This window comes from Lathyrus oleraceus, chromosome 5 (genome assembly GCF_024323335.1).
Source record: "Lathyrus oleraceus cultivar Zhongwan6 chromosome 5, CAAS_Psat_ZW6_1.0, whole genome shotgun sequence".
Lineage (NCBI taxonomy): Eukaryota > Viridiplantae > Streptophyta > Magnoliopsida > Fabales > Fabaceae > Lathyrus > Lathyrus oleraceus.
Genome location: NC_066583.1, coordinates 527,390,944 through 527,402,552, shown reverse-complemented (window position 1 = coordinate 527,402,552; position 11,609 = coordinate 527,390,944). Strand labels below are relative to the sequence as shown.

Here is an 11,609-nt window from a genome sequence, read left to right as displayed (position 1 = left end):
ATTTTTATTTAGTTTTCATCTTAAAAACAATTCTTAAAACTAATTTATAAAACAGTTTTTAAAAACAAAAAATTGAAATTGAATCAAACAAGCCCTAAGTTTCAGGTTTTACGATTTCTTTTTGTTTATAGTTTCTAAGTTTCAGGTTTTACAATTTCTTTCTGTTTATAGTTTCTTTCTATTTTATTTCATTCTTTGTTGAGAAATTCATAGTTTCAGGATTAATAATGCTAGGGTTTAATTCGAGACTTTTGTAGTTACATAATGAATATACAAACTTCAATTATTTTATTATTTGAGCTTTTAAATGATTGATATGGAAAACACATATGAAAAAAGAGAGCTATTGTGGAATGTTCTAGAAAAGAAAATAGTTTTATTGTTTGGGTAATGTTAACTTGTGCCCTTGGGGCACAAGTTAGCATTACCCTTATTGTTTTATGCAGTTGAGAAATCAAAGATGTGTATGTTTAATTATGTGTGCTAAAGTTTTCAAACTTTGTTAACTTTGTAGATATATTGAATCATGAGTAGCATTTCGAAGCCAAAACAGAAAGAGTCATTTTTATCAAGTGGAGGTGATGTTGGCAAAAGCCCAAAGCGTAGCCGGTCGGTATTACCGGTGGAAGAAGCTTATCAAAGAGGTAACGCGGAAGGAGGGAAAGGTAGTGTAGAGAATGAAGGCTAAATCAACTTGTTTATTGTTAAAACTACTAAGGCACATATATAGTCTTTAGTAATAACAGAAAGGAACGAAATACTTGGCATAACAAGACCGAATCAAAAGACCTATTCTGTCTCCTACAAACTAGGAATTTATTAATTTACTTAAAGAAACTCTAAGACTAATTTCAAACACTAATTTCAAACAGCTAACAGTTCTTTCAATCTCTCCCTTAAACTAAATACCTTTAAACTAATACTTAGCTTATCTCTGTAATATCACAGGTAGTATAATGAAAGATAGCCGGGCAGTATTATCGGGGGAGGAAGCTGATCAAAGAGATAACGCGGGAGGGGGAGAAGTTGCTCTAAAGAAAGGTCCATGGACAAAGGAAGAGGATGAAATTTTGGTAGATCATATTAAAAAGCATGGAGAGGGAAACTGGAATGCGGTCCAAAAGGAATCCGGACTTGCTCGCTGTGGGAAAAGCTGTCGTCTCCGGTGGTTTAATCACTTGAGGCCGGGACTGAAAAGGGGTCCATTTACTGCTGAAGAAGAACGCAAAATCCTCGAGTTCCACTTTCGGAAAGGAAGCAAGTGGGCTCAAATGGCTGCCTTGGTTCGTAATAACTTAACTTATTTGTTTGCGTGTATCATGTCACCGAGCTCGTTATTTACATGTTCTTTCTGGTATAATTGCCTTGCTTATTCCTCTTTCTTTTCTTTTCAGTTGCCTGGACGTACAGATAACGAGATAAAGAACTTTTGGTATGCAAGATCTAAGAAACGGCAACGAGCTGGCTTACCAATCTATCCTGAAGAGATAACATCAAAACCTGCAATAAATGGCAGTCAAGAAAGTGCTGAGGCATTGGCAAATGAATCCAGCCAGCAAGTTGAAACAGAAACCTTTAACTTGGATATAACTGACTTGGACCTTAAATATTACAAATTCAGCCCAGATATGTTGCCACCATTTTTTGATATTCAAGATTACAAACCAATAAGTGACTTGGTTGGACGGTACTCAGATCCGTCTCATAATACCTTATCCATGCCTAGTGCAGTAGTGCAGCGCAGATATTTGTTCAGTGGCAGTAGTGCTGCTGACCCGGAAGTATTTGATCAGTATAGCCAATATGCTATGTTGTCTACTCCATGTGATCCGATTCTTGACACCAACCTTGTTCATGGATATGATAATCCTATACCTGGTTTTCATGCCAAGTCAAATATCTCTTATCCTGAGCCCATATATGGATCCATGAGGTTTGAGCCCCCTTCATTCCAAAATTTACCGCAACAGTGTAACTGGCCGCAACTTCCCTCATTAGAGTATGTTGACATGTCGGTTCCGTGTCCTCCGATTGACCCAATTGACAAGTCGATTCTGTTTCCTTCGATTAACCCTGTTGACAAGTCGACTCTGTCTCCTTCGATTAACCCTGTTGACAAGTCCATTCCGTCTCCTTCGATTGTTGACAAGTCGGTTCCGTCTCCTCCGATTGACCCTTGTCCGTCCGTTCCAGATTATCCGGATTGCAATCATTTTATTGATTCAATAGTAAACTTCAATTCAGATCAAAATTTGAAAGGCTCAAATATTGATTCATTGCAAACAAACACGGATAACAAGGCTCCCAATGAAGCAGACACTAGTACAAAATGGAATAGACAAGATTATGATCAGCACACTGCTATAGTTACTCTAGATTATGATCAGCACACTGATATAGTTAGTCGCCAAATAAACTTCTTAAAACGGGTCCGCTCAAAAATTAAAAACCGTGGATCATTCAATCGGCTTCCAGCTTATTATACTTCCAACAACGAATATAATTTGAATCGGAAAGATTTGGTGCTACCAGATGCTGTGATGGATTATGGTTGGTATTGAGTATAAATGGATTATGGTTGTAACTTATGTATTTGCTTGATAAAAAATGTTCTGTTCTGATTAACATTCTTCATCTTATGATTAGAGTTTTTCTTTTTTCATTAGTTGAAGTCTGAGATTTCAATTGGTTCAATGTTATGAAAATGATGGGTCCATTATGTCTTATGAAAATGATGGATCCATTATGTTTTATTGAATCTTTTAGAGTCCCTTATGTGATTCTGTCTTAACTATAGAAATTACTCAATCAGATTAAATCATCTAAAAAATGGTACTGGTTTATTATAAAAATTGTATAAAAAAAATGTATTTTCTAACTTATCAATATTTTGGATTAGATTTCTCATATGTGCCATACAAACACGTGAATTATGCAAATATCATTTTTATATAATTATAATTTAAGTATAAAATGTAAAATAAATAAATAAATATTTGATAACATAGATATAATTTATATCGACTTTAAAACATTTGTGATAGTAGATGCCACATGATTTTTTTTTAAAACTTAATGATGATAATCTTACAAAATAATAAATATGTTCAACCAAATTTTACAACCGCTCGTAAGACCTACGAGAAAATGTCAAATATCGAACATCATGTAAAAATACATGGGGAACATATGGACCCTCATTCCAACCGAGGATTTTGCAATTTTGATCTCCATTGCATCTCTTATTGTTGGATCTAATCAAACGATATTACATGTAAAGTATCAGGTCATAAACATACAATTTTAACCGTCCATAGTATATAATTATCAATATGCGTCATTTCAAATATTCAATTCATTCCTACTTTTAAACTAGACGTCTATGGGAGTTGACTTCTGATTCATGTGAACGTCTTTGAAAAATCGATGTCTCTTCACCGAAGATTCAAATTGCCAACCTTTCTCTCTCAAAACACTAGTCTCTTTCTCGATCGGTTCATATATCAAGCTCGTGAAGCCATGGTAACATTGAAGATTACTTTATGCGTTGCTCAACATCATGTCATTGTTGCGTCCTTTGAAGTTAACAAAGCTCTTCCTTCTCCTCCCTTCGAATATGATCAAATTCTAGTGACCTATTCGTCCGTCCCTACGCCACAAGATCTCGCTCCTTCAAAAATTGGCCAAGAAGCGTTTCAAGCTCTCATGGCCTTCTGACCTCTACAACTAGCTTGCTTAGGCCAACCTTCAAAACACTCTCCATCACAATCGTAAATGCTTAGTCAAGAGATGCTCCAAATTCTTCAACAACGGCATGTAAACTGCAGGGAACTACCAATCTATTGCATAATGTCTATAACCTAGTGCACCACTAAAACTCTTAATTCTTGGCAAATATGATGCTTAGGATTGAAGAGAGCATGAAGTACGCTCCTCCAAGAGACAACATTTTACGAGGGGAAGCTTTGTGCGACAACCAAGGTGTTATACCAAAGCTAATCTCCATCGACACAACTTCAATGTACGAACAATCTCAAATTTTCGGTAAAAATGCAAGAAAAACTTGGGATTGTATTGTACATTTCTAAATTTTAGGTAGAAAACCATAAATTTGGTGTTGACAATTTTAAGAAATTGGTAAAATAACATGTTTTTTCCTAAATATTTGGTAATACATAAAAAAATTCGATAATAATGCATAACTCGAATGAAAATGCCACTTGTAAAAATTCAATATAAAAAACTTTGTTTTTTTCAAAAGTCCAGTAAATAAAATTTAAAATATGAAAATTGAATTTTGTTGTTGTAGTTTTAAGAGTATTATAGTCAAATCAAGGGTTATGTGAGGGTGTTGGACACGATTAGGAGAGGTGTACTGACATGACTTGAAAAGTCACACTAGTATTGTGGTAGGACTTGGTTGAGAGAAGTGAGTTAGCATGACTTAAACAATCAAACTACTTCTAAAGTAAGGCCTCACTAGCACTGGGGAAGGTGAATTGAAAGAATTAAAATGTATAAGGGCATGTTTAGATAAGCAGTTTATTTATGCTTATAGTACAAGTGATTATTAAAATAAGCTTATGTGTATAAATTCACATAAACTATTTTTATAATAAAAAATAAAATATACTTGTTTTTATATATATTATAAGTTATTTTCATTAGCTATCTTAAAGAATTTATAAAAATAAGTTCAAAAAAATGTATGAACAATGTCATAAACTATTTTGATCAAGTCTTCATAACAGGGTCACAAAACTTATCGCATTAGATAAAGGTCATTTCTTCTCTCACCCTTATGGTGTGGCTCACACCTCTGAAAAACCAAAATTGTCCTCAGGTATTTTCGGAGATCCATCTCCATATGCACCTGAAATCACCTCATCCTTCGTAAATCAAGTAGTCACCTCTTTTTTTTTTGCCAAAAAATGGCACGGAGATGCATTTGCGAATACTTATGGGGTGAATTTGGAGATGAATCTTGGACAGAAACATTGTCGTAAGTTTGTAATTTTTTTAATCCAAAGTCATTTTAATTCGATTAACAGTGTCATAATTTGATTCAAACATTAATAAACATGAACATCATAGAACAAGGTAATGCATTAATTCAAAATCAGTCCAAAATACTACAAATATTGTTCTCGAAGTATGAAAAATAATACAAAAAATCCCCCCCCCCAAAAAAAAAGCAAAACCTATTGTGTATGCCTAATTCTAACCCCGTGGCTCCTCCTCTGACGTAGGTAACCTAAGGAATTTCGTGCCTCAGTAAGAATGGAACATGCTAGGAAAACTGTATCATCGCCACCTCTCTCAAACAGCCCAGACTACATGCCCTCATGCGTAGTCCGCATATTTTTTTGACTGAGCATGGTCATCTCTGGCTTGCTCATTCTTTAGGATCTCCTCATGAGTAGACCTAGGTGGACGTCCAAGAGCATCCAGTGTCATGACATGGTGCAACACACTATAGAACCAAGTCATGTAACCGTCCATATAAGACCACTGACTTATGGTTGGCATACTCCGTTACTCCTCTAGAACCAGATGACTCTCGTAATCTTCCAGTATGTCATCAAGATGTCTGCGGACAATGTTGTTAGGAGAAAACACGAAGGGGAGGGGGTCTCAGAATGATATGCACATATCTAAACTAACAAATGCATCGTTGCGGACGATACCTCCACATCAGATTCGTTCCACATGCCAATCATCCAAAGTAAAATGAAATGGGGTCGAAGGCCATAATGCCCCATTGAGTGGTGTATGTTGTCTAGTATATGTCATCATGTTAAGTTCGGTCAATATACACACGACATCATTCCCTCCGCGGTGGCAATATAAGAAAACACGTGGTCAATTCTCAATATACTCTAGCACACGATCAAACATGTATATGTGATGAAAGTGGGATAAGATCCATCCCTGAAAAATTAATAAATAAAAAATATTAGTAACAAGTGAAAATAATAAGTGATTTTAAAATTATAAGTGGCTATGGAAATTACCTTAGTAGAGTGCAGGAGGATGTCATTTACTTTGTCTTCCAAAGAGAATATTCGCTCAACTTGGAGTACAGGGATACCAAACAGGCGCCCCCCAGTTCTGCTCGTGAATGATCACAAGTCGATGAAGTACTTAAGGTATGCCAAATCAACATAGGTTGCACTTTTATTTACAAACATGGATGTGCCAACCAAGAATAGTAGGTAACATCAAAGCACGCTCCTAATGGTAAGTAACATGTAAATCATTGTCGTCGACATCATCGGTCATCTGGTGCTCTCACACTGCATCAGGGTATCCATTGGGTCAATTCCCAAATAAATGACCATCATCTCCTGAGCTTCATCATGTTTGATCTTGGAATAATCAAGTAACTTCCCTCTGATAGGGAGGTGGAGAAGGAAAGCAACGTCATCTAGTGTAATAGCCATCTCGCCAACGGGGAAGTAGAAAGATAATGTTTCCTTATGCCATCTCTCAGTAAAAGCCCAATGCATGCATAACTAATGGTCTTGTACCCTAAAGAACAGAAGTCTGTAATATCGGAGTCTCGGATGACACTTTGGAAGCAATCATCCTTAGGCTGATAAAGCTTCAAAATCTTTATGTTATAGTTAACATACCTCAAACAACCGTTCTCTTGTTTAAAAAAAAGTCGCACTGAACTTGTTTAAAACATATAAATAACAATTGTTAACAAATATACTTCTCCAACCCAGACATGACCAATAACATGATCTCTAAGTATATCAGTAAGGAGGTTTCAATGGGGGCCTGGATAAGGGTCTCCAAGTAGAGGGACACTATCATGTGCATCAAGAGCTTCCTCTCATTCAACATAAGCAAGGGAGACATACCCATGGGATGAGGACCTCTGTGACGGATGTCTCATAGTAGTATATGCTTCCCTGTCAAGAGGTCTAGGGACGGTTCCCTGCCTAGCTCTGGGTTGCTCATTCTGAAGTCTAGTTATCTCACGTCGAACAGATGTGTGCTGGATTTCACGACCGTGTCTCATTCTTCCGTCAATATTTATAGTCATTTTCCTGAAAAATACGAGAAAAAGACATCAGAACATTTTCAGAGATGCATCTCCGAAAAAGCTCGTGTTTGCAACAATGGCAGAAAAACCAGTACTTCCCTAACAAACCAAAATAAAACCAAATCATAGTGCATGTGTGTAACAACTACCTATTTTGAATGTGACTACTACCTAACGCATTCAAAACTAACAATTTTACCTAATACATTAATCAAAAATAAAAAAAAAGTTAAATGAGAAACTTACTCAAAAAAATGTTGATGAGAATGAAAAAATGTTGAATGTAGTATGGAATGAGTTGGGATTGGTACTATTGAAGTAAAGACACGATTGTTGTTTGAAAAATTGACTGGAAAAAAGTTGCTCACGAGCTCCGATGGGGATTTGTAAAAGTTTGATAAAATGAAGAAGGAGAAGAGGGTTTGTCCGTGCTCATTATATATAAATTAAACGCGCTCGGAGATGCATCTCCAAAAAAAAACCTGAATTTAAAAATAAAGGTTAATCCAGAGATGCATATAAGGATAACCCCTGAAACACATACAAACATGCATCTCTGAATTAAATTTTGGAACAGTGAGGGAAGCCCAACCATTTGAGCTTACTTTGTGTGGTAACGGTGCATCCGGAGATGCATCTCCAAAAATATGGGCCATTTTTTACTTTTCGTTAAGGGTTTGGGAGAACCAATAGAGGTGGGAAAAGAATTTGCCTAGATAAATTAAATAAGCCCATCTAAACAGACCCTAATTAGTGTTGAGGTTGGACTTGGTTGGTCAAAATAAAATACTATGACGCATGTGGTGCGTCCATGTGTGGTGTGTGAGGAATCTTCCTGCCACCCCCATATTTTTTCATAATAAAAAATTTACCTTTCTTATTATTTCACCTTCCAAATTTTCACGCTGTAGTAAAAAATTCTCTCTATAAAAACCTGGTAGAAACAAAATATGCAATAATTGTTTTAAAATATCTGGTACAAAAAATTCTGCGAAGTTGAGTTATGCTTTTTTATTGGACATTTAAAAATTGGGTATGATGTTTTACCGAAAATTTTCTAAATATCTGGAAATCCGTTGAAGTTTTACCAGATTTTTGGCAAATATTTGTATGTAGTTTTACCAAACAAATTCTATAAAACCAGAAATTCCTAAAAGTTTTGACGGGTTTTTTTAAAAAATCCGAAAATACCTTGATTTTTTTCGTATTTTTGAGAAACATCCGGAATCTTTTGTAGTTTTATCGGATTTTTCAAAAAGTCCAGAATCTGGAAAGTTTTTGACGTTGTTTTTTCCAAAGATTTAGAGAAATCCGGAAAACGTGTTGGATAACGGATTTTTTTAGGAAGTCCTGTATACCGGATTTGTTACATACACAAAAAAATTTGGTGGTTCATAATGCTCCAATTATGCGGTCCTATTTCTGATGGTTCCCAAGTTGATTTTACTCAAGTTTTCCCTAGTCATGCATTATGTTTTACATAAATGTTTACTTTTTTACATAATTATGTAGTCCTTAGTTTTGATATCTCATACATTGATCATTTATTTTGTTTACGTTGTAAATGTTACATATTCCCCTCTCGACGTTTTGGCATGGACGCAGTTTGTTGGTAAACAACATGGTATTGTTGTTACTATTTGTTCTGATACTATAAATAGGATGAGAGGGAGAAAAGATAAATTGATTATGGATTGTGAGAGAGGACGAAACTACAAGAAGATTGATGTGGTTGTAGAGAATTATACTATGACAGTGAAATGTCCATTTATACTGAGATTTGTGCCAAGTGGAAGCGGGTGGAAGGTTACGGTTAGGTGTGGGTATCATAATCATATACTAGCTAAGGACTTAAATAGGAATGACATGTTAGGTCTTTTAAAAGATCGTGAAAGAAAGTTTGTGAATGACATAACCAAATACAATATTCCTCCCAGATACATAATTATTGCTTTGAAAGATAAAGATCCAAAAAACCTAACGAGTGTTACCCATGTCTACAAGGTTAGATATACATACAATGCAAGCAAGAGAGGTTCACTGACTAATATACAACATCTTCTGAGTCTTATTCATGAAGATAAATACATGTACTGGACAAGAAATATATACTCTTCCAATGTTACTACAGATATCTCTTGGGCGCACCCTGATTCAGTGAAGTTATTAAACATGTTTCATCTTGTGTTCAGTTTTGATTGCACACATAAAATAAACATGTATTCTTATGCCAAATGCTTCTATTTTAATTTATTTGTTTAATAACTTATTGGGGTTGTTGATGATTTAATGTACATATAAAATAAACAGGCATCGACTACCACTACTTGAGATTGTTGGTGTTACATCCATGAAGTTAACATTTTCGGTTGATTTTGCGTATCTGGAACATGAAAGGGAGGAAAACTTCATGTGGGCACTTGAAAAGATAAAAGAGTTATTCGCTTCCGAGAAGTTGCTACTAAATGTTTTAGTTATTGATCATGAACTAGTGTTCTGTGGAAGTTGTGTTTCCAAACTCAACTCATTTGATATGTCTGTTCCATATTTCAAAAAATTTAGTATGAAGTGTAAGGAGTATGTCGAACCACATATGCATAAGCATGTTATGGATATGTTAAACAACATCATATATTCAAATACTAAGACTAATTTATGGTACACCTAAAGCATTTTGAAGTTATATGTGCTGATATTCCAAAATTTGTTTAGTATGTGCATGAAACTTGGTTGACATTATATAAAGAAAGATTTATTAGTGTTTCGACTAATAGAGTCACTCATATAGGGAGTACAAAAACCAACAGGTACATTGATGTAAATATGAATATAGTTACATTAGTAATTATCAAATAATGACATTTTGTTCAATTTATGTTTTTTACTGTTGAATTTGTTCATTGGAGACCAAAAAACATGTTGTCAAGTAGTAGGGGAGATCTATGTAGAAGCTGGGATGTTATTAACACCATGTTGAATCTTAAATATTAGGTTCAATTAGAGTGTCATTTCAGAAAAGTGTATGCAACATTGAGCATCCGTATAAAACTCCATTTTATTCTAGATTGCACGATTTTATTTGAAGACGGTGTATACAACACATTGGAAAGGAGCTAGAAATGATAAAATTTATTGGTTATGGCAAAACATCTTGTGGTTACTTAATTAAAATAACCTATGGGTTATCTGTATGTGTGTGAAATTGCAGGGTATCAAATACAAGGAGAACCTATTCTGTTAGACTCAATACATGTATTTTGGAAAAAATTATTTATTTAAGAGCATGAGGTCACTGAAGAATATAGTGGGATGCGACTGGACTTAGAAGAAGAGTGTCAAGAGTTGAAGAAGAGTGTGAAGAGCCAAAGAGAGATGAAGAAGAAAGTGTGCGAACTACATCCATCCATAACTTCCATGTCTCCACCACCGGTGAAGTACAATCCAAGGAAGGGAAATAAGAAGAGTAAAAAGGGTGGAGAGAGTGATGTGCATCATGATCCTTCACAGTGGGAGTATGTAAAGGGCTTGTAGGGAAGTCCGAGTACAAAGAGATCATGTACAAAACCAGTTGAAAGTCAACCATGTTGCTTGTCTTCAAAACTAAAATATCTGTCTCAGTTTTCTGTTTTCTTGCATCAGTGCATTGATGACGTTGTTGATGTGATAGGTGATAGAAATTGAAGTTTTCGGGCTATTGCAGCTTTACTTGGATGAGACGAAGAGTCTTGGCCTTTGATTCATACGCATTTAGATATTGAAGTTTATTAGAACCATCAATTGTATTCCAATTTATTATATGACATGATGCCAAAAGTTAGAAGTGCATCGCTCGTTGATGGCTTTGGTGTGCAAGGTCGTGAAAAGTGGATGACAATTTCTAATATGGGTTACTATGTTGCTTCTAGATACAATGTTATATTGGTCTCGTTATCCAGGAACCTTGACACCACATTCTTCACATTAATGATAGCTCCATACACAACGTCAAGTAGACACAAATTGATTGCAGTAGGGTTTGTTAACAACATATGAATCAACATAGTATCTAGGAAGAAGTAGCTAGGAAGTCGACATAATTTATTTTATAATGATAATATAACACTTTTGCACTATATGTATATGTTTTATCCGTTTAAATTTGTTTAAAATGTAAAAAAAAAGATGTTTTTCAAAAATATCATTATTGCCTACTAAACTTTCAAATTTCCAAAAAAAAATTGTGCATGCCGTATTTTTCAAATAATCCAGTAGATTTATTTTGTTTCCAATTTTTTTGAAATATCTAGTAACTACTTTTTGGATTTTTCAAAAATCTGGTAATTCTTCAAAACATTTCTATAAAACCTTTGTTTTTACCGGCAATTTCGCAAATGTCCGGCAGTTCTGTATTCTTTTGCAAAATATCCAATAATTTTTCAATAAATCCGAACATTCTACTTTAAAACGGGAACTTTTACGAAATTTCCAGTAACTGCATGAAAAATCCAGAATTTAATAAAAAAAAATCCGGTAATTTATAGTAAGGGAAAAAGCATAATCACAGCCCCGAACGATA

The 11,609-nt window shown here is 34.9% G+C and overlaps 1 protein-coding gene across 1 annotated transcript; it reads left to right on the top strand.

Moving 5' to 3' along the window:
- The first annotated feature begins 448 nt into the window (after window positions 1-448).
- LOC127081824 (transcription factor MYB33) lies at window positions 449-2,561 on the top strand. Its single transcript, XM_051022052.1, has 2 exons — window positions 449-1,283; window positions 1,395-2,561. The coding sequence occupies exons 1-2, from the start codon at window positions 957-959 to the stop codon at window positions 2,559-2,561; spliced, it is 1,494 nt and encodes a 497-aa protein (XP_050878009.1). The 5' UTR covers window positions 449-956.
- Window positions 2,562-11,609: the final 9,048 nt, after the last annotated feature.

Bases quoted from the DNA above. Each gene is read 5' to 3' on its own strand.
- LOC127081824 (XM_051022052.1), top strand. From the start codon at position 957: ATGAAAGATAGCCGGGCAGTATTATCGGGGGAGGAAGCTGATCAAAGA. The intron at 1,284-1,394 runs GTTCGTAATAAC...TTTTCTTTTCAG, and splicing joins GGGCTCAAATGGCTGCCTTG to TTGCCTGGACGTACAGATAA.